At 39.9% G+C, this 23164-nt stretch overlaps 1 protein-coding gene across 4 annotated transcripts in view; it reads left to right on the plus strand.

Annotated features, from left to right (window-relative positions):
• PI4KA (phosphatidylinositol 4-kinase alpha) overlaps positions 1-22814 on the plus strand; it is a 54695-nt gene extending 31881 nt beyond the window's left edge. For all 4 annotated transcript variants that reach the window (XM_048322436.1, XM_048322439.1, XM_048322437.1 and 1 more), the window contains 36 exons: positions 149-257; positions 756-892; positions 1784-1917; positions 2079-2161; positions 2435-2505; positions 2618-2742; positions 3178-3259; positions 3840-3923; positions 4281-4370; positions 4866-4985; positions 5579-5671; positions 6040-6196; positions 6472-6599; positions 7854-8012; positions 8238-8389; positions 8899-9006; positions 9711-9838; positions 9919-10038; positions 10674-10753; positions 10878-11071; positions 11785-11875; positions 12666-12833; positions 13387-13440; positions 14657-14777; positions 15078-15207; positions 15323-15393; positions 16250-16322; positions 16490-16560; positions 17142-17251; positions 17843-17947; positions 18402-18527; positions 18850-18970; positions 19639-19798; positions 20643-20732; positions 20932-21015; positions 22105-22814. In XM_048322436.1, the coding sequence (XP_048178393.1) occupies positions 149-257; positions 756-892; positions 1784-1917; positions 2079-2161; positions 2435-2505; positions 2618-2742; positions 3178-3259; positions 3840-3923; positions 4281-4370; positions 4866-4985; positions 5579-5671; positions 6040-6196; positions 6472-6599; positions 7854-8012; positions 8238-8389; positions 8899-9006; positions 9711-9838; positions 9919-10038; positions 10674-10753; positions 10878-11071; positions 11785-11875; positions 12666-12833; positions 13387-13440; positions 14657-14777; positions 15078-15207; positions 15323-15393; positions 16250-16322; positions 16490-16560; positions 17142-17251; positions 17843-17947; positions 18402-18527; positions 18850-18970; positions 19639-19798; positions 20643-20732; positions 20932-21015; positions 22105-22156 (3981 nt within the window). In that variant the 3' untranslated portion in view covers positions 22157-22814. The remainder of the gene's footprint in view (positions 1-148; positions 258-755; positions 893-1783; positions 1918-2078; positions 2162-2434; positions 2506-2617; positions 2743-3177; positions 3260-3839; positions 3924-4280; positions 4371-4865; positions 4986-5578; positions 5672-6039; positions 6197-6471; positions 6600-7853; positions 8013-8237; positions 8390-8898; positions 9007-9710; positions 9839-9918; positions 10039-10673; positions 10754-10877; positions 11072-11784; positions 11876-12665; positions 12834-13386; positions 13441-14656; positions 14778-15077; positions 15208-15322; positions 15394-16249; positions 16323-16489; positions 16561-17141; positions 17252-17842; positions 17948-18401; positions 18528-18849; positions 18971-19638; positions 19799-20642; positions 20733-20931; positions 21016-22104) is intronic.
• The last annotated feature ends 350 nt before the right edge of the window (positions 22815-23164 follow it).

Genomic DNA, 23164 nt, shown 5'->3' on the forward strand with positions numbered 1-23164 from the left:
AGCAGTATAATACTAGTTTTCATAGGTGACAAAGAATATTACCTTTGTAAATCATAGTAAAGAAGGTGCATGAATTGATTCCTTAGTGTGGAATTAAGTTATTCTAACTCCCACCATTTTCAAACGTTAATTTTTATTTCTTTGGTAGCTCACTAGACGCTTGCCACCCATCAAGGAGGCCAAACCCAGGCTGCAGAAGCTGTTCCGCGATTTCTGGCTGTATTCGGTGCTGATGGGATTTGCTGTGGAAGGATCAGGTACTGGACATTCTAAGAGGACAGCGTTGCCTTTTGATGAATGTAGATACAACTATATGGAAGTTGTTCACAGTAGCTGAAAGAAAAATTACAGGCATAAAGACACTTCAAAGCAAACAGCTTACATGACAGTTCTCTGGTAGGATTTCTTTAAATCTTTGCAGGTTTGTTATCAGATGCAGCATAGTACAACTTGTACTTAGTTTTATTCCTAAGTTAATAGTCTTAGTTATAAGTTTTGATAGCCAGGTTCCTGAAATGGAAGATCAGACACATGGGGTACAATGGTAATTAAGTAGAAACTTCTTATCCAATGAGAAACTTCACCTAAACATACTAAATTTGGAACATGGATCATGTGTTTTGAGTGTCTGTGCTTAAGAGCATGAAAAATCTGCTCTAGGAAGTAGTGCAAAGCTTGGTAATGCGAGTAACTCTGTGAAACTTTATTTTTTTATAATGCCTCATTCCACCTTCCTCTTTCTACTTCTGTTCCAGGTCTTTGGCCAGAAGAATGGTATGAAGGTGTGTGTGAAATTGCCACCAAGTCTCCATTACTCACATTTCCCAGCAAAGAGCCGCTTCGATCTGTTCTGCAGTACAATTCTGCCATGAAGAATGACACCGTGACTTCTGTAGGAATTCATTTCTTCTATTAGCTCCTTCCATAATGTCTGCCAGTGTTAAATGACATGATATCTGTGATATATTGAAATAGCACAACACCCCTTTAACCTGCCTCCTATTAGTGGAAAGCAGCTGTTTTACACTATTCTTCTGACAGCAGGATGCATAAGTGACTTGAAGTCAGTTTTATGTAGCGTTAATATAAGTGTTTAGGGGGGAAGCTACACCACCTTAATTAGGTGTAGAAACCAAGTCTTTGTGGAGATGGAAGCCTCTTAGTACTTTTTCATCCATTTTGTAGCCGACAAAACTTCCATTGTTTAAAAAAAGAAAATCAACAAAGTTTGAAAGGAAACAATACATTCAGTCTTTCAAAGAAGTGTTAAATTTACTCTGGCTTGATACTGGTATTCTCTCTCCTTAGTGTTTGTAGGATAGATTTAGCAGGACAGATTTTGCCCAAGGGCTCTTTTTGGCTTATGAAATCTCTTTGGCTCCCAAATAATACAGAAATCTGCATTGTGCCTTGATACATAGTTCTGTGGCACCAAAGACTGGCACAACAAGTTGTCCATGAAATTTCAGGAGCTGGGTGGTGCTGATGTTGGTTGAACTTTTAATGCATTTAGTGTAGGAATTGTATTTCTTCATTGGTATAACTGCATGGAAATTAGCAGTTATTTCTGCCAGGAGCTTGATTCCAGATGTAATTCTGTTCTGTATTTGAAGCATTGTGACTTGCTGATTCAGGGGAGGTTGGTCTGAGTCTGCAGGCAGAAGCATCCTCTGACATATCTGTGAAGGTTGAAACGTTAACAGAGTAATAGCTGAATGCATGTTTGAGGACACAAGCAAATACAGGACTCCCACTTAAGATAACTTCATGTATTCATCTCTAGGCTGAATTAAATGAATTACGGAGTACCATAATCAATCTCTTGGATCCTCCTCCAGAAGTGTCAGCACTGATCAATAAGTTGGACTTTGCCATGTCTACCTATCTCCTTTCTGTTTACCGCCTAGAGTATATGAGGTATATGTATAGATATTTACTTCTTTTCACTGATGAAACAGCAAAAAAACCCCTGAAACAAAACAGTCAATAAATCCCTGAAAGAAACATAATCTAAACCAAACAAAACCTGAAATAAAAAACCCCAAAACACCCCAGCTTACAAAACTCTCCTTCCCTAGGGTGCTGCGTTCAACTGATCAAGATCGCTTCCAAGTTATGTTTTGCTATTTCGAAGATAAAGCAATTCAAAAAGACAAATCTGGTAAGATTTACCTGCCAAGGTTTTCTTTCAACTTGAGATTTGAGGAAATTATCGTCAGGCCTGCAAAGCAGAAACAAATCAAGCAGCTATATAACAAAATGAATCATGTTCACCAGATTGCTCCTGCTTTATTCTTGCCAAGAACACTGGTTTTGTTTTGAAACAGGTTCAATATTGGCTGAGTAAACATAAACACTTTTTAACTGTTAAGCATGGTTTATAAAACAAATGTGGTTTTGACAATCAAACCTGTCACTTCTCTCCATTCCTCAGGCATGATGCAGTGTGTGATAGCTGTTGCTGATAAGGTGTTTGAAGCTTTCCTGTCAATGATGGCTGATAAAGTAGGTAACCTGGAAACTAAAACTTGGAATTTGTATTAAAGTTCTCATTTCAGTTTATGAAAGTGAGTTTGTCTTTTCCTTTAAGAGCCTCATACCTTGGCATGTTTTTTAGCCTAAAACTAAGGAGAATGAAGAAGAGCTGGAGAGACATGCTCAGTTCTTGCTGGTGAATTTCAACCACATTCACAAGAGAATCAGGAGAGTTGCGGACAAATACTTATCTGGACTGGTAGACAAGTAAGTACAGATTTCATGTTTCTCTTTTCATAGTGACTATTTAGTGGTTCCTTAGGCACTTGGTGACACTGGTCAAGTGGATCTTGGCTGCTACTTCTGCTGAAACATCTCCTTGAAAAATAACAGTCAGTAGTATTTTTAGCCTGAGCTCTGAAACTTAAAATGGGTTAAAATGTATGTTGGCTTAGTATTCCCATGGGTGGAGCAAAGCAAAGTGCCCATGATAGAAATGCAATCTCAGCTCCTATGAAATAGCTCTCCTCATCTTTTGGCTCTGGATTAAGCCATGAGCCATGGCAGGCTTTGTGGCTTCTGTTGAGTGTGAGCTTACCTAGGGGCGTATAAAACGGGCTGTTTGATTAGCTCCCTTGATAAAATAATGTCCTTCCTCAGCTCTCCCTGGTTATTGTGTTTCTGAATTCTGTCTTGCTCTAGATTTCCTCACTTGCTGTGGAGTGGAACTGTGCTGAAGACTATGCTAGATATTCTGCAGACATTGTCTCTGTCTCTTAGTGCAGTAAGTACTTTTTCTTTCCTGGAACTTTTTTTTTCCTTTTTGCTTTGTTCTGCATTTATTTGATACTTAATTGAGTTTGTAATTTGGTTTTCCAAAGATTGATAAAATCTTAATTTTAAATTCAGTGAAGCAAGAACTATCTTCGCAACCCTATTTCATAAGTAGCAAAACTAGTGCTAAAAAGTTGTTGTCAGATGTGGTTTATAATTGTTGAAATGTCTCATTTGAAATAAAAATTCGGTGGTATTTTTGTGGTTTGTTTGGTCTTCTATAACTGATGGTTTTTAGATTGTATTCTCTCCAGTCTGTGTATGTGTATCCATATTTCTTGAATCTATTACATGCTAGAATTTTTGAAGAAGAAAATGCTTTATAGAGTTTTATTTTTGTACTAAATGTTGAGGAGAGTGCTTTGAATTTTTGAAATTATTTATTCTAAAAACTGGAATACAGTTTCTTTTAGAGCTGTTCAAATTGACTTGGGGAGCAAAGGCTAACAAATAGGTTTGGTACTTGTAGTGTTAATGTCAAGTGATGATGAATTTTGCCTTTCTGAGAGCTGATAATTGTTTCTGTTTAGGACATTCACAAGGACCAACCATACTATGACATTCCTGATGCTCCATACAGAATAACAGTCCCCGACACGCATGAAGCCAGAGAGGTGGGTGGCCTTCTGTGATTTATCAAAGAATGAAATAATACCTCATTTCATAGCTTGGAGATAAATTAGTGAGCTGCTCTGAATGGTCATTTTTTAAAAATACTTCCCTAGGTGAGATTTTTCTAATAGGATATGACACTCGGTATTTATGTTTTTCTGAATTTTACTACTTTACTTGACTTAAAGTGTGACAGTTCTTTTCTAATCAAGGTCACATTTAACTGTTACAGAAGATTTTAACTGTGTCATGTTGCTGCAATTGTCTTGCTCCCTATGTTACTTACTACACCATTAAAACTAGTGCCTCATGCTAAATGTCCTGTATTTTACTGATTGTGTTGATGCTTTTTGTTCTAGAGTATAGTCAAGGACTTCGCTGCACGTTGTGGGATGATTCTGCAAGAGGCAATGAAATGGGCTCCCTCTGTTACAAAATCTCATCTACAGGTAATGGGCCTGCTTCTGTGAGAATTGGATTTTTGCAGATACTGGACACTGCAAATCTACCTGAAGTTTGTATTTCCTTTCCTAAAAAAAGAGTCTCAAGGGTTTCTATCCTTGTGCGAAAGGACAACTAATTATATTCCTTTCTTCCATATAGTCCAAAACAGTTCATCTCATAAGGTTTTTTTGTCAGAAGTGATTCTTTTAAGAAAGATCTCAGCCTTCAAGCATTTATGTTGATAACTTCATTCGTTTTCAATACAGAAGGAGTCTTTGTGTATTTAGGAGGACATTCAGAAAATCTTATTGCCAGGGGAGCAATGCCTGAAAGAGATGAGTAGGGACAGTCTTTTGTCATGTATGTGTATAGTTTAAGTTTCCCATAGTTTGCAGTGATGAGCTTTTGCATTGCTTATGTTTTTGTAAGCATAGTTTGCTTATGAGCTGCCTTGTTCTGAAGATAATCAAGTATTTTGGGGTTTGGGGTTTTTTTTTCAGGAGTACCTAAACAAACATCAGAACTGGGTATCGGGGTTGTCCCAGCACACTGGACTGGCCATGGCTACGGAGAGCGTTTTGCACTTTGCAGGCTACAACAGGCAGAACACCACTCTGGGCGTGAGTATTGTTTGTTCCTTTGTGCACCTGCAGAGAGACCTTGACAAATTAGAGGGCTGAGGAGAGACTTCATTGCTGCCTGCAACTTGCTCACAAGGGGCAGCAGAGTGCCGGCACTGATCTCCTCTGGTGACCAGAGACAGGACTCGAGGCAATGGCATGAAGCTGAATCGGTGGAGGTTTAAGGTTGGGTATTAGGAAAAGGTTCTTCATTCAGAGGGTAGCTGGGCACGGGAACAGGTTCCCCTGGGAAGTGGTTACTGCACCAAGCCTGACAGAGCTCAAGAAGTGCTTGGACAATGCTCTCAATGGTGTGGTGTGATTGTTGGGTTTGTCCTGTGCAGGAGTTAGACTCAATGATTCCTGTAGGTCCCTTCCAACTCAGTATATTCTATGATCCTGTATCCATGGAAAAGATACACATACTCCTTATTTGATTTTTATCAGTCCTGGTGCTGTTGTACATAACAGTCCTGATACTACTCTGATTATAAGCATAAGGAAATTTAAAACATATGTGAAGGAATAAAAAAATAGAGGGACAAGTGGTTTGATATGAAGAGTATAAACACCTTGTTGTGGTCTGGTCACAGGCAACCCAGCTAACTGAAAGACCAACTTGTGTGAAGAAGGACTACTCCAACTTCATGGCTTCTCTTAACTTGCGCAACCGTTATGCAGGAGAGGTAAGTACAGGATTTCTCATGAATGTGGGGTGTCCACAAGCTCTGGCATCACTTCTCAGGGGATGATGTCCTTCCAGCCTATACTGGTATATGGGTCTATGTTACATGAAGCATAGTCTCTAAATCCCTTCAGGATAAAGAGTATAATTTTCCTAGGTTATTAAACAGATCATTTTACTGTTGGTCTTGCAGATAAAGCTAAAGATTAGATAAAGCTACAGATTAGATTGCTGATAAAGCTAAAGATTTGGTAAAGTAGTAACAAAAGATGCCTCTGTTTGTGGAGCTCCCTACTCAGCACATGACCAATACTAAACTGGATTCCTGAAAATACTGTTCTCTGTTGAAAACCCCCTTAAATTTTACAGGTTTCTGGAATGATTCAGTTCTCAAATGCCACAGGACGAACATCTGACCTGAATAAACTGATGGTCAAAGAGCTGAATGCTGCTCTTGAATCAAGCAATACTGAATTCTACACCCAGGCCATGTTTAAGTTGACTGCACTGCTAATAAGCAGCAAAGGTAATGAAAACCAAATGGGAGTTCTGCTTTCTGACAGTGAATGCCAAGAAAAACAAACTACAAAAACTATCCATATACCAACCCAGTATGCATCAACTTGAAGCAAAACTGTGTTTTGAATTTTTTCTATTAGGCCTATATTGGGGAAAAGCCTCCTTAAACTAGAAGCTATTTATTATTAGGAGCTGATTATTACCTACGGTGCACACCAATGTCATGCTGATGTGGAAAGCAGTTGTTCTGTTGGAGAAATCTGTGTGAATGTTTATTTTCAGACTGTGATCCCCAGCTCCTTCATCATCTGTGTTGGGGACCCCTGCGAATGTTCAACGAACATGGCATGGAAACAGCAATTGCTTGCTGGGAGTGGCTGCTTGCTGCCAAGAATGGAATAGAAGTGCCGGTAGGAAGCGATTTAACTACTCGTTCTCTGCCCCTGCGAGGGGGAAGAGAGAAGATTTTGAGAGATTCACAGATAATGCGAATCTGTGTCAAGGGTGTTTAAATGCACTGTCAATCACTTCAGCCTGCCAGGAAGTCTCTGTTCCTGTATTGTTGGAAGTCTGAGCACCCTCACGAGGTGGACTATGGGAAGCAGATCTTTCTCAAGAGCATGAGCATTACAGCAAAAGAAACCTGTTAGAATCTCAGCTATAGAATTTACTTTGATGATGAGAGGCCTGAGCTGTTAATGAATGACTCTATACTATCAAAAACTACAGAATGGTGTTTTAAAACAAAGAGAAATCAGTGTCCCTGCTCATTAATCAGCCTCTGGTATCTGGTATTGCACTATTACATAAAAACATAGGCTCGCAAGTGTCCTAATCCTGTAGCAGGCTAAACCAGTTGTATTTTGTGAGATTAGGATCAATGTAATAGTAATAAAGCAACTCAGCATGGTGTAGTGACAGTTCACATAGCTGAGAAAGCAGCCTCTGGTAATTGCTTTGCTTAGGGAGCACCACGTGTTTCACTTGCTGGAGATAATCACCCATCTGAATTTACTTAGTTGAGTTTATGTGCAGGTTTCAGTGGTTAATTTCTTGAGCATCAAGGTCATTTTTTTCCATTGGGCATTTGGGCAAATGTCTTTGTATCTTGTTGAGGAGAACAGAGAAACACCCATGGTTGCTTGGCCCCCTTAGTACAGAGGATGCTGCTCCTAAGAGCAGGATCAGCAAAACTGAATTATGTACCATCTTTATGTTGTGCTTGATCAGCTAGGGTGTGCTCAGTGTTCTCAGGGGCCAAACATGTCCTGCAGGTCATGGGTACCTGGCATGTGCTTGTCTCTGCTGGGCTTGTGTGAGAGGCAGCAACCTTTAGTAGAGCAGGAGGACGGATGGCATGGGCTAATCTGACAATTCAGTCAACAAAGTCTCCTCAACAAAATGCAGTGCCTGGCTACTGCTGCCTTTAGTCTTTCTGTTACTAGCTAAGATTCTGGGGGAGTCTCTCTTCTTTTTGTAATTTAGGAAGTGAAAGAAGCATTTTCTTTCAGGTGGGATGTATAGACTTGTCTGCCTCTCCGTCAGCACTGCAGTGAATTTTAATTGTTGTAGTAGGTTCTTGTGTGTGCTGTGGGGAAAGATTGTGTTTTCCATATAAGAAGATGCTCTTGAAACAAGAAGCACTGTCACCTTCCTTTCTGCAGTTCATGCGGGAAATGGCAGGAGCCTGGCAAATGACAGTGGAGCAGAAAGTTGGGCTATTTTCTGCAGAGCAGAAAGAAGCAGATCCATTAGCAGCCTCGGAGGAGAGCCAGCCAAGGCCCTGTCCACCAGAGGTGACCCCACATTACATCTGGATAGAGGTGTGTATTTCTTCTGGAATGTCTCACCTGTGGCAGTCTGCACTTCCTGTTCCTGTGATTTGGGAAAGGACTGGAGTCATGTGCTCACAGCCACGAGACACACTCTGTTTAGATGAGCATAATCACTGAGGGGGAGAAAGGTGTTTGAAACAGAGAAGTCTGGTGGTGGGGTTTGGAATTCAAAAAGGTCAAAGGAGGCATGGTATGTCTGTCTCTTTTTCTCAGTTTTTGGTGCAGAGGTTTGAAATAGCCAAATACTGCAGTTCTGACCAAATCGAGATCTTCTCCAGCCTGCTCCAGCGGTCCCTGTCCCTGAACATCGGCGGGGCGAAAGGCAGCTTGAATCGGCACGTGGCAGCCATTGGGCCCAGATTTAAGTGAGTGCTTTTGGGTTTTTCCTTGGTGGAATCACAGAAATAAGATTATAGGGAGAAGAAATAAGGTTATAGGGAGATGGAAGAAAACAACTAAACACTTCATGTTTAACTTGTCCTTGGCTTCAAGTAATGAAGATTGCTTTAAAAGCCTGCAATGATGTGGTCTAAGCTCTGTTTTCAAAGCAGAAGTTGATCGCTTCAGCTTGAAAATAATCTTTTGGTGTTTCAGGAAATTTCGTGGGATGATTTCATATAGTGAATTGCCCACATCATGGATCTAGTCTTTGCTTCATCAGTTATTTCCACCTGTTGTGACTTGAAGGCTTTCACTTTCTGTGGTTCAGCAGTCACAGCTTTGGGAATAGACTGATAATGTGAGCAGATTGCCAGGAGCTCTGAAACAGACACTTCTCAGGCTACAGTTACAGCTGTAGCTGTGGTTTGCATGGTGGTGTATTGGTCACCATTTTGGGAGAGCCAACATTTCCATTCTCTATTTTGCTTATTAGGTTGCTGACCCTGGGTTTGTCTTTGCTGCATGCTGATGTGGTTCCAAATGCAACTATCCGAAATGTTTTGAGAGAAAAGATTTATTCAACTGCCTTTGATTATTTCAGGTACTCTTTTATTTGAAACGACTCGCTGAAAATGTGTTTGTGTTTTTCCTGAACCTTCAGTGATACTTCAAAGTAGCAGCTGTCTTTCTCTTCTAGTGATTTTTCTTCCTTTCCTTTTTTTACCCACTTTAACCGAAACTTGTCTTGTGCTTTAGTATCGTTCATACACTGTCTCAAAGAGGCTTAGATATTAGTTTCAGATTTTATGTGTGGTTTAAAAAGCAGGAATGTTTCTGTTCTTTTCCATTTTTCCTTATTTTGAAGTTTATTCAGTGATCAAAATTGTATCTAGATTTATAAGGTTTAAAGAACTGCTCTTAGAGTGTATATGGCTGAAATACAGTTTCATTGTTTTGAAAATACGGCCACACTGAATCTGATTATTTCAACAATTGATACAGGCGCAAAAGAAAATTTAATTGATAGGAATGTCTGAATGTGAGGAGGTCAGTCAGTCCTAATATTAACTTTCAAATGAATCCAGTATGCTGACAGAGTGCTGCCTTAATTTTCAGTTGTAATTGGAAGTTTGTACTCTTCAGTCAGACATAATAAAGCCATGAGGATAAAATGCAGTCTCATCCTTGTAGATTTCAGTCAGAATAAAAAATATTACTCGATTAGGTTGGTGAGGGTTTTTGACTGCTGGGAGTTTTTTCCCCCTAAGGCACTCAACATCGCATTATTTGTGTGATTTCTTCAAGTTGTCCTTCAAAGTTCCCTACACAAGGGGAAAAGAGGCTCCGTGAGGATATCACTGTATTGATCAAGTTTTGGACAGCAATGTTCTCAGACAAGAAGTATCTGACTGCCAGCCAACTTGTGCCACCTGGTGAGTTCCTTTAAGAGCTGTTTTAAAAGCTTCTGGTTTCTTTGATTGGATTCTACATCAGATTTGTGCTCTATTCTTAGATAATCAAGACACCAGGAGCAACCTGGATATCAATGTTGGATCTCGGCAACAGGCTACACAAGGATGGATAAATACTTACCCTTTGTCCAGTGGCATGTCAACTATATCTAAAAAGTCAGGTATATTTTTGATTGTAACCAGCTCATTACTGCCAATTTTATGGCATAGTTTATGTTCAGATATTTAAAGAAAATATTTACCTTTAACATCAGGCTCGTATTCTGGCAGGGTATTTAATTACCGGTGCCAAACTCTGAAAAAAGAAGGCAGAAAAAAATCTCACTGGTAACAAGCAGGAAAGTTCTGAAATCACCTGAGCTTTTTGATAGAATGTTCAATTCTGTAGTGCAGGAGAAATAAGACTGGAGGAGGTCAAGATGCATTGAACTCCTGTAAAGAAATTTCTTGCTTTGTGTAAACATGCCTCTAGTGCTTTTTGGGGACAGCAGAGTGACATTAGATCGTGGACTGTGTTTTTGTACAGTTTTAAAACTACATGCTCTTCCTTTTTAGTTGACTGTCGTGTTCCTAAAGTCAGTGCGCTGCTGGCTGCAGTGATATATCCCTGTAGCCTGTTGTACTCACAATGAGTGGCTGCGGTGCTGACTTCTGCTGCCACTCTGATCTAAGTTAGAGGTGTCCTGTGGTTATTCAGTTCTTCTGTGTTAATGTTTCCAGGTGTGGACAGTTTGAAAATACAGTTTAACTTAACTGAACAAAAGCCACTGAAAACTTTTTTTATCCTTTTCTCCAGGAATGTCCAAGAAGACAAACAGGGGGACACAGCTGCACAAGTACTACATGAAGCGCAGGACATTACTGCTCTCACTGCTGGTGAGTCATCAGAAGGATGGGAAAACTGCATAAATTTCTAAGACCCTGGATATATCAACTAAAGAATGAGATTGGGAGTGTTTTGCTTCTTCCAGAAAACCCTTGTATTTCCTGTTTCCCTCAGGCTACTGAGATTGAACGCTTGATCACATGGTACAATCCACTGTCTTCCCCTGAGCTAGAGTTGGATCAAACTGGAGAGAGCAGTGTAGCAAACTGGAGGTCTAAATACATCAGTCTTAGTGAGAAGCAGTGGAAGGATAATGTAAATCTGGCTTGGAGCATTTCTCCTCATCTTGCTGTGCAGCTGCCTACCAGGTGAGATATTTCAAAAGAAACAACTGATGCAATTACTGCTGCCTTAGAAGTTGAGTGAGTATTTACAGTAAGTACTGATAGCACTTGCTGCTGGTTGCAGCCTCTTGCATACTGTCACAGCTGTTTGAGACCCTGAAAAGAACTAGATTACTCAATAGACTCATTTGGCTCAGTCACTAATGAAGTCCAACTGCCTTTCCTACCACCTGCTCTTTGCCAGTGTTGCACTTAGCATTTGATTCAGAAGAAATCAGGTTTGTTTTTTAATAGCATTCAGCCCATTAGCAAGCATAGCATTTAAGCAGTGCAGTGTTTTAGCTAGATATTGGCTTGCACTTTAATAAGTATTACAGGAGAATTAGCATAGTTGGCTATGGAAGGGAAAGGAAATTCTTTCCCCCTTACGACAGTGATGGTTTTTGCCAAGTAGAGTTTTGTGCTCTGGTTGCTGTAGAATCCCAGATGGAATATTTCAGCCAAGAATCCACTAGTGGAAGTGGGCTGGGATACAACTGGTTTATACAAAAGCACTGGATGAGGACCAGTTGTTTCAGAATCCTCTTCCACAGCATGTTGGTGTACATTATTTCATAGTTGGAGTATTTGTTTATTGAGCATACGGTTTTTTGCCTTTTGCTGCCCTCATCTTCACATAAATAGAAGAAGCCATCAAAATTTTCTAATTATGTTATTGTATTCCTGGTTATACTTAGGTTTAAGAACACTGAAGCTATTGGAACAGAAGTGACCCGTCTGGTCCGGTTGGACCCGGGAGCTGTTAGTGATGTTCCTGAGGCAATAAAGGTACCTGTGAACATTTTTATGGTTACAGGGCCCCAGTAGGCCCATTTCATTCAGATATATTGGAAAATACAGTCTTGACTTACCAATGTTTGTTCTAGTGCTACCCATATTTCTGGTAGGACAGAATGACAGAACAGCTGTGGAAATGGGGTGCTGAGGGGAGAATCACAGCAGTAAGAGGAGGTAGCCAGTTAGCTAAAGGTGCCTTTTGCTTCTGGGTATTCTCACTGTACACAAAATGGCTCAAAACCCGTCACTTGCAGTACAGCCACCATTTCTATTTCTTCGGCATAATTAGTGAAAAGATCACTGGACCAAGCCATGGTGAGTGCTGCTGCTGAAGTTATTTCAAGCGTAACCTTTTCCGTGTATCAAAAGGCCAAGGTCTGGAAGTGAGAGAGGCTCATCATGCTGATCTGCAGTGAAGCACTTTAGTCCTGTGAGGGACAGTCTTGTCAGAGCTGTGTTCTATACATCACCTGTAAAATAGGTGGCAGGAAAACTGAACCTTTTTTGACCCTTTCAAAATGACTCATCCTTTCTCCCTGTGCTAGAGCTCCTGGATTATGCTTTTAGTAACTTCATTTGGTGTTCTGAGAGGTGATTCCAACAGCTAGGTTTCCATGGAAAAAATGCATTAGATAAAACAGCCATGGTTTTGTAAAAGAAAATGTCCCATATTTCACTTGCCCTGCTGGAGGAAGCTAGATGACAGCATTATTGTCTGATGTGTAGTACCCACACATCAGTGAGTGCTACAAGCCCTAATGTGTCTGGCCTGCTTTTTCAGTACCTGGTTACCTGGCACACGATTGATGCTGATGCACCTGAGCTCAGCCACGTTCTGTGCTGGGCACCCACAGATCCACCAACTGGCCTGTCCTACTTCTCAAGCATGTATCCACCTCATCCTCTGACAGCCCAGTATGGAGTTAAAGTCCTGAGATCTTTCCCTCCGGTAAGAAGAGTTCCAAGAAATCCTTAACACTCCAGGGGAAGTTATGGCCTTGGTCATTGTGGCCACAGGCTTCATTTCAGTGCCCTGGAGAGAGGTGTGCTAAATGGGTGCAGCATATGGCAGAATGTGCCAGAGTGGGATGGAAACTTGAAGTTGATTGTTCCATGTAAAACTGGCTCATGTATTTGCAGCTTTGTTGTTGTAAGTGACACTAAGCTGAATTCTTCAGTTTGCCCTTCTCAAATCATCTCTTTTGCATCTTTTGTCAGTGACAAAGTTGTTTCTTTTAAGGCAGCAGAAAGCTGGTTTTTAGCACTTGTCAGACTTCTGTTAGGACTGTGAAATACATGATTATTAATTATATTTTCTAAGGGAGTAACTAAACAGAATAGTACTTTGATTTGAGGGAGTTGTATACGTAGTTTAAAATAAAAAGGCAGTGGGATTTTGTTTATCGCCTAACTGAAAGGAGCTTTTCTCTGTGTATGTGACTCATCTTCCCTTCTGACTGCCAAAACAAAGCAGTAAAACCCTGCCATCCCTTCTCTTTCAGGATGCCATTTTATTCTACATTCCACAGATTGTTCAGGCACTGCGGTATGACAAGGTGAGATTATGAATCAGCTGCATGTGAACAAAACAGATTTTTAATGGAGCTTTAAGATTTAAAGCAGTAAATAAAACAAAAATAAGCATAATCTAATCCTGCTTCTTATTATCCTATATCTAATACATAGAAGAAAAATTATTGTCTCTAGAGGCTAGCTTGCTTTGGATACACCTCTTTTATGAATAGGTAAACTTGAGAAAGGCTATGTAGCTCATCTGTCAGGAAACAGATTTTGTTATGGGAAGCCCCAGGTGAGGACTCTGTTTGAATAAAGCTTTTGGAGGTCTGCATGAGACAACCAGTAATGAAATTAAATCATTACCCTTAACCATTTTGCTGTGGAGTTAACCAAAGAAGACATACAGAGGTGTCTTGTGCTCCATCACGTGTATGAAATCAGATCTCAGCCTCATCTTGCAGAAGCCAAAGTAAAGCTTGACAACCAAGTTCAGAGTTCATTAATGTGAGATCATTTTACCTGCCAGCGAGGCAGTGAACTCTGGTCAGTGCTTTATTTTCAGGTGAACATATTCCCATCCCATAGTGTAGGTGACTGTGTATAGTTATTCTTTGAGAGCTCTGCAGTGCAGAGCAAAAACATCAGACACCTGTCTGTTAATATCAGTCAAACACAAGAGCACCTATAGACTACAAAAGTAGTTGTGAGTAAAGGAAAGGGAAATGCAGCTGCTGGAAGGAGTGTGATTTTCTTGGACACTTCAACTTTATAAGTGTCTTCTTACTTTCCAGAATTTCAGTGGAACTGTGCCAGCACATGCAGTTCTTGCCACCGAACTGTACAGTCCATATGACACTGTGTAGATTTCTGGTAGTACAGGAGTACGTAGTGATGCCAGGCAAGACCAACGCCCCTGTTATGTATTGTGCTTTTTACCCATACTAGAAGATGCTCTGAGCTCAAAGAGATTTGAAATCCAAATAGAACAGATGGAAAATTACATAGAGGTGGGGAAAGGCTGATTAGAGTAACAGAATAGGTCAGTAACAAAGCTGAAAACAGTCTAGATCAGTTCATTATCTATTAAAATACACTGTCATTCATGTCTTTTTAGCAGAGTGAGTGAGAGTGCAGAGGTCTTCTTTCCATCCCTTTAACACTTTCTGGGTTTGAAGAACAGCTGTTAGAAGCAGTAATATTGAGTCTGAGAGTTGTAATGAACTTTGATCCTTACTAGTCTGCATATGGTTGCAGATGGGTTACGTTAGGGAATACATCCTGTGGGCAGCTTCCAAATCCCAGCTCTTGGCTCACCAGTTCATCTGGAACATGAAAACTAATATCTACCTGGATGAAGAAGGACATCAGAAAGATCGTGAGTACTTTAAAATATAATCTTGACTTGACTACTTTCCTTTTCTCAGTCCAGACTAAATCTCCTTCCTGCTTCTTTCTTGTAAGGAAGAATCTTTTTAGCTGGGATTTTCTCTTTTATTTGTAGAGGTAGGGCCCATTCTGCATCAGTGCTTGATAGAGTGTATCAGGAGAAACACGGTGCTGGTTCCCTCAGTACCTTTTTGTGAATACTATCCAAAGGTGCTTATTTCCATCACCCATATCATTTCACTTTCTGAAATAAGCTGCTGACACAGATGCTTCCTTTTTTCACATGCAGCTGACATTGGAGAACTTCTGGAGCAGTTAGTGGAGGAGATAACTGGCTCATTGTCTGGCCCAGCCAAAGAGTTCTACCAACGGGAGTTTGATTTCTTCAATAAAATCACCAATGTTTCAGCCATTATCAAGTAAGTTTTATACTTCAGGAATTGTGCTCTGTTTGTATGTTTGAAACAAATTTGAGGCTAGTGTGTAGAGTAATACATAATATGCAGATAAATTAAAGATCATTTGTCTTTCTAGGCCATTCCCTAAAGGAGATGAAAGAAAAAAAGCTTGTTTGAGTGCTCTGTCTGAGGTGAAAGTGCAGCCTGGTAAGAAGTGATTTAGTAGTATAAAACTGTGGGCTTTTGCATTCAACATGACTATTTATTTTCTGCAGGCAAACCTTGAAATCCCTGTGAGTGGCAGCTTGTAGAGATTTCAGTTTTGGTGCTGGTGGCTGTTCTTCTGTTGTAGTTTAGTTGTTTCTCTCTTGAAAAAAAAATCAAATATTTTTGCCCATCCAATGATTCCTATATGGTGCATCAAAACTTACCCAAAAGCAATTTAGATAATGCATATCATGGATAAAAGTGAGAGTGTATGTCTGAAGAGGAAGGATTTGCTTTCTACCACCTTCTTTTTAAAAAAGACGTGGCGTTTTTGAGAAGTTTTGTTATCTCAAGAATGAAGCATGTCCAGTTCCTTTCATTCTGTCTCCCATCAGGCATTCCCTTGAAATGTCATTATCTGAGGATCCTTTCAAATCTTGAACATAAGTTTTCCCAGCCTGAATCTTCTCTTTGAAATGGAGTTTGATGAAAGCTTTTCCTGATCTCTAACAGGACCTTCTACCATGTATTGGTGGCTGAGGGCACTCCCCAGTGCACTGGGACTGCTGCCACATCTAATCTGGGACTGTTGTAAGAGATGTCCTCTCTGTACCTTTCTGTGGTACAGGTTCTGCAGTATTAGCTCAAAACTGTATTTTACTAGTTTCTGGCAATCTCTCACTAGTGCAAAGGATACCACATCCTTCATGGCTCACAGACTGTAATCTCCAGTTTCTCTTTAACATTAATTCAGAACTACATACTGAAGTTGTAGACACGGACATCAGTTATTGTCCAGCTTGCATTGTCTCACTAGCCAGTGGATTTGTTCTCAGCTGTCTGCTCTGTTTTGCAGGCTGTTACTTGCCCAGCAATCCTGAAGCAATTGTTCTGGATATTGATTACAAATCAGGAACTCCTATGCAGAGGTACCATGTTCTTCTTATATTCATTTTTTAATATGTGTGTGTATTTATATGTGTGTGTGTGTATTTTTATTTATTTATGTTTGTTAAGTTAATGATATTCAGGTATTTTTCTATACATTTTTGTTTGACTAATTGCACTCATCATCTTTGTTTTTATTGTAATTTAGTGCAGCAAAAGCACCCTATCTGGCCAAATTTAAAGTGAAACGATGTGGAGTCAGTGAGCTTGAAAAAGAAGGTTAGTAACTGCAACTTAATCATTGATACTACTAATTAAGAGTCAGCAATTCCTTTAAAATTTCTTGCTTTTAGTGACCTGTACCACTGCAGAAAATTATTTCCATGTTGAACTTTATCTGCCGTGGTTCAGATGAGAAAAGAAACTGTATCAAAGGAAGACTGAAGAAAACTTAAATCCTTTTTTAATTCCCAAGAAGCAAGCCACATAGGGCTCTTGAAGAAATTATAACAGTTACTTTAGACTAAAGTAGAAATTGATGGCCTTTTCTGGGTTTCTAGAGAGTGGCAAACTCCAGGTTTTGGCAGTTTTTCTCTCAGAATAAGACATTTTGTGACAGTCTCTGGCTGACTAACTCAGTGCAATGCAGGCATTTATCTGGTAAATCACGAACACTGGTTTGAGGTGTTTTATTTCCAGTAGACAAAGGGAACTATCTTATGATAATTACCTTGTAAGGCAGAAATATCTGTAGTGCACCTGCAGTGAAATGCTGTGGGTTTGAGTGCAGAGGGCTTGTCATGATAAAAAGTTACTAATTAAAGTCCATGCCTGGGTTTTGCTTTGTTCACTTGTTGCAGGTCTGCGTTGTCGCTCTGACTCCATCGATGAAAGCGCAGAAGAGGATGAGGACAGTAAGAAAATCTGCTGGCAGGCAGCAATCTTTAAAGTGGGCGATGACTGCAGACAGGTAAAAGCTGTCGGGCTTTGCACTTAGAGGAGACAGATTTGTAGGTGATAATGCATAAGAAGAAAATAATTTTAGTATAGAAATATTTTTCTTTGGAACTTTGTTATGGAACTGAGTTATGGACTGAGGGGGAGAACTGAGTCGTACCCCTAGAATTCTGGTTCGGAAATAAAGGCCATTCTGTCAAGACAGGTTTACCAAGCCTTAAAAATTTTTTTGCAGAGTTTATTTTTCAGTTGAACTATTGGTAACATAGCAGTAGCTCCTGAGGTGGGATCGTGTACATTGAAGTTTGATTGATTAAGAGGGAATGCTGGTTATTATCCCTGGAGTTATTAAGTAGCCCTTTATCAAAGGGGGATAGGAAATTTGTTCTTAGGTCAGCAATTAAATCATCAGCATTGCTTGCTGCCCACTCACACAGCATTTATCAGTTCCCTTTTTGATTTCCCCCATAGTGCATGCACAAGCACAGATCTGCAGACCTGCTTTACTGAATATGCACTTCAGAGTTCTTCAGAGCATTTTTATAATCCAGTTTATGACCTGTAACCCCTGTAATGTTTGTGCAATTTTTTTCTTGTCTGACAGGACATGTTAGCCTTACAAATCATTGATCTCTTCAAGAACATATTTCAGCTGGTAGGCCTGGATCTTTTTGTGTTTCCATACAGAGTGGTGGCCACAGCTCCTGGGGTAAGTGGACAATTAACTGTAGTGCTGTAGAAAATCATTCCTAATGCAAAAATTCTTTCAGCACACATGAAATTCCATGCTACAAGGAAGTACTGTCCATGTCACTTATGCCAAATATTTGGAGTACCAGCAATAGAAAGAGTCTTTCCTCTCCTGCTTCCTGCTTTTCTAAAGCTTTTGGCTCTGAAATTTTGCTGCTTGCAAATGTTTGTTGTTTGATTTTTGGGACTACATTGTGCAAAGCAGTGGAAAGTCACAGAGCTTGTCCTACATTGCGTGGAAATCCTAAAAGAGGATATACCTTTTTTTATGAATAACTAGAAATTCTGTATTTGGTGATCTATAAAGCGGCTTCCCCGCATTTCCCAGAGGACCTGTATGACTGCCAAGAGCCATGAACAAAATATATTTTGGGAGCATGCTTTACAGACCTGTTTCTCTTCTTTCCCTCCAGTGTGGTGTTATTGAGTGCATTCCTGACTGCACATCCCGTGACCAGCTGGGCAGGCAGACAGACTTTGGGATGTATGATTATTTTACAAGGCAATATGGAGATGAGTCTACCCTTGCATTCCAGAAGGTAAAATATCAGTGGGCAAGCACAGCAAAATATCAACTGCAAAGCATTCTAGTTATAAGAAATAATGACAAATAATTGCATAATGAATACTATAATGCTGTACTCTGGTTCCTGATGCTGATAATCCATTTTTAGCAATTAGTGCGTTAGCTAAAGAAGTAATTGCAGCTATAGATGTATGGAGAATATCACTGAACATCACTTCGAACCAATCATGAATGGAAAAAAGAAAAAAAACTTTGTTCATCTGTCTCATCTCCTGATGGAGAGTTATGAAAGTCTGTAAGTTGTTCTGATTTGTTTTAACTTGTTGTTTGTACAGGCTCGCTATAACTTTATCCGCAGTATGGCTGCCTATAGTCTGCTCCTGTTCCTGCTCCAGATTAAAGACAGGCACAATGGCAACATCATGCTGGACAAAAAGGGACACATCATTCATATTGGTCAGTTGTATGCATCTCTGAATATCAGTTATTACCATTGCTTTCTGCTGTTAAGTATTGCTGATAATAGACAATAAGCCATTTCCCCTTTGATATCCATCTGTATACTGATTTCACAGTTTGTAAACATACATGGAAGTTTTTCATGCTTGTTAAGTGTTGTGTATTTGCGTTGGCTGCTTCTGTGTAAGTTCAGCTCTGCAAAGTTTTGTCAGGTTCCATACACATATGTATGGATGACACGTGTATATGTACTCATGCCTGGGTACGTGCGTGTATGTGTGTAATTATAGAAATGTGTCTTTGGATTCCTTTCATCACTGCAAGGATTAAATTATGAATTAAATTATTAATTATTATTAAATTATGAATTAAACTTGATAAGTAAATTTATATCATTGTGTGAGGCTGTAACCTCTACTTTAGCTTTGCTTTTCTGGAACTGCACAAATATTTCAGCAGTTTATTTGATATCACCATTCTTACATCTATTCTCATGTCATGGTGATGATGCTTTTGTTGGTATTCTTACACTTCACCAAAGCTTTTTTCCAGTTGGAGTTAAAATGTCTGTGTTAATACATGTAATCCACCTCTCTTGCTTCTTTCAGCTTTAACAGCACACAATTAACCCAAAGTTTATGAGGCAGTTTATCTTTTGTGCACAGATTTTGGATTCATGTTTGAAAGCTCGCCTGGTGGAAACTTGGGCTGGGAGCCTGACATTAAACTGACTGATGAGATGGTGATGATAATGGGAGGGAAAATGGAGGCAACGCCATTCAAATGGTTTATGGAGATGTGTGTCAGAGGCTATCTGGCAGTCAGGTAAGATATTCTTAGCTGCTCAAACTGGAAGCTCTTGCATGCCCAAAACCAGATGAGAAGATAAATAATAACAAAGTTGATTTTTAGGGAGTCTGAGCCTGTTGACTGTCCTGGTATTTCTTGCAAACTTTGAAACAATGTAATAATCCTGCTATTTTACATCTTACCTTTGTGGTATTTTTTCTGTTCTTATGTTATATTTTAAAATTTTATATTTTCAATTTATAATTGTGATGTTTCACACATTTCCTCACACGATTTAGTGCACTGTTAATACAGTAAGAAACTACTGTCTTGGAGTCAAGGCCATTTTGGTTCCTTGGGGGGAAATAGTCTGGACAAAATTTTTGTGGCAAGGCAAATGTGTCACTCAAGTAGCAGAATAATAGCTTGGTAGATAATAAATGTTCTGAGCAAGAGGACAGGAAGGAGAAGGGAAGCTGGGCTGATGTAGCAAAGAACTACACAGGGTAATTAAGATTAAAAGATAATATGTTCCTGTGGTGTTGCTGGTTTCAGCCTTTTATACTGTTTTGGTGCACTGCTTCACCTTTCTGATGCCAAAGAAATGTTGTTTGCTAAAGCATTACTTTGCATAATCCTTCTTGAGACTTCATCTTGCAGCATTCTGAGTATCTGACAGTCCAACATAAAGGAGTGACATTTAATTAAAGTGACAGATTGCAAGCAATGGTGTAGCTTCACCAGCAAATGTAAGAGGATTTTCTGTGTTGATTTAATTACAGAAAAAGGTGTGATCCAGCTCGTTGAACTCCTCAGCTTGCCTGCTTTACCTGCTAAGGCTGCAGGAGTGCTCTGATGTTTTTGTCCTCTTTTTCTCTAGGCCTTACATGGATGCTGTGGTCTCACTGGTTACACTGATGTTGGATACAGGGCTGCCCTGTTTCCGAGGGCAGACAATCAAGCTGTTGAAGTAAGTCAGCAATATGTGTGAACTGGAAAATGCTTTTATTGAAATGTTAGGTAATTTGTACCAAGTGGTCTCACAAGAACCAGGTACTTGCAGCAAGTGAAATCACACCTGGCTGAGCTTGTGCAAAGACACATTTGTACCATGTTCAAAGGAAAACTCACTAATTTTCTCTTATTTTATTGTGACTTTCTGCATATAGACATAGGTTCAGCCCCAACATGACTGAACGGGAGGCTGCAACTTTCATCATCAAGATCATCCAGAATTGTTTCCTCAGCAACAGGTTTGGCATCTATGCATGTCTTCTCCGTATGGCTAAAGGAAGGTCATCAGGCTTTGAGCAGAGCTGAAAAGTAGTGTTTTATCAGTCAGATACCAAAAATTTTTGAATTGTTGATATTCAGATAGTGCAGGATAGCAGCTTTGTTTCTGAATGTGCTGCATCTCCTCGGTTTTGTGCTGGGAAGGAAGACTTAGGTCCAGGCTGGTCAAATAGCAAGGCTGGTTAGTCTAAATAAATGTAATAGTTAAACATCTTAAGTGCATGTTTTATTATGCTAGATAATACAGACTTTGGGGGACATATAGGAGAGCCTAATACAAACTCTTGTGTAGTTCCATATGGGGTCAGCTTGAGACCAGTACCACTCACTGGCTCAGATACAGCCCCACTAAAATGGATGTTCCAGTGCTTGCTGGTGCACCTGCTCAGAATGAGAGATTAATATTGGGGGGGCTGAAGGCAGTGACACTGCTATGTGAATGCTCAGAGCCATCTTAGTTCTGACAAGCTTGAGCTTTTCTACCTGTGGCATGGTTAATCTGTGACCTGAATAAGCTCTGCCCATGGATAATTGAGTTATCTGTAACAAGCTGAGATTCGTTTGCTCAGTCACTCATTTGAGATGCTGCTATTAATGCTGTTATTTCCCCTGCACTTTTATTTTCATTATTAGCATTTTCCTTAATTAAGGTGACTTTTATTTCCACATAGTTCTGTCTCCATGCAGCCTTGATGATCTTGATTCATTCATTATGCATTTCCTTCTCCTAAAACAAACTGCAAGTGCCGTGTGATGTGCCTTGTGGCTTATCCAAACACAGGATCCAAGCTGCTGATGCTGTTGCCGCACGGAGAAGTGTGGAAATACTTGTTTACACTAGTTTAAACAAGAGCAGGATGTTTTGTGCTGTCCATAATAGTAGCTGGGCCTTCACAATGCCTTCAAAGAGTGGAGGGCTAGTTTTGATTAGCAGCTGATTTCCTTCACTCATGTTTTGTCTCTGTGGGATCCTGGTGAATGTTTCTTGACAATGGGTGCAGTGTTTTTTTAAACTTTTACTTACCTCTGGCTTTGCTTTTCTTCTGTAGGAGTAGGACATACGACATGATCCAGTACTACCAGAATGACATCCCCTACTAGACACTAGAGATCCACTGCCGAAGTGAAATGTGCAACCCCGTGCCCTCACTCCAAACTTGTGACAAACAGGAGATGCTCTGTCACACCTCGCTATCTTCCACCCTCTGTGTATGTGTGTGTACATGTTGGGTACATGTTTCCTGGACATTGCAACAATCAGTTCTGATTCATTCCTTCCTCTATACCAGGTTATGTACGTTACTGTTTTTCCCTGGATTTTTGGAGTTGGGTTGCAATCACAATAAAAATTGTATTATGATTATGAATGTGTGAAAGTGGTAAAGCTTGAGGAGTTTGATATTTTTTCATGCAATGCAAGGATTTTGTAATATCTTTAAGAAGTAAATTAAACCCTTTCCTGCACAATCCCACAAAATGCCATGGAAGGGAAGGGTATGGGTTTCTCTTTGGAAACAGAAATGTTAACTTGTTCCAGTTTTACTGTAGAAAAAAGCTTGATAATCATCCAAGGTGGTGATGTCTGTGTAGCTGTGTTCATACTTTGCACTGTACATGGTCCCTGCTATGTGGTCAGTATTTCATATGTACATGAAGAATGTATTTTTTCCTTTTGTGTGTTTTAAAAAGAGACTCTACTGAAGATATATTTAATCTATAAAATGTAATAAAAGACCTTAGACTTCGTGTCTGTTGCAAATGTTTTGCCCTGAGCTGTTTTTAGTTTATATACATCACCCTGCACATTTGTGTACTGTTCATTATATTATGCCCTTTATTAGAGAAATCTAATTTCTTATTCAGTTGCTTGTCCATCTCAAATGACATTTTTTATTCGTAAAATAAATGTTTAGTGCAAGAGCTGGAATGTAGGACTCAGGTAAAGCTCCCCAGTGTTGCTGACTAAGGACCTCTATCCTGGGCTGGGACACAGGTCTTTTGGGAGGTTTTTCCCTTTCTACATGCTTGTCTTTCTACATGGGCTCTTCAACACAGGGGCTGTCCTCTCTTTAGGGGATTTTCCCCCTTTTTAGGAGTTTTTCCTAAGTG

The sequence above is a fragment of the Corvus hawaiiensis genome, chromosome 18 (assembly GCF_020740725.1).
Source record: "Corvus hawaiiensis isolate bCorHaw1 chromosome 18, bCorHaw1.pri.cur, whole genome shotgun sequence".
Classification (NCBI taxonomy): Eukaryota; Metazoa; Chordata; class Aves; order Passeriformes; family Corvidae; genus Corvus; species Corvus hawaiiensis.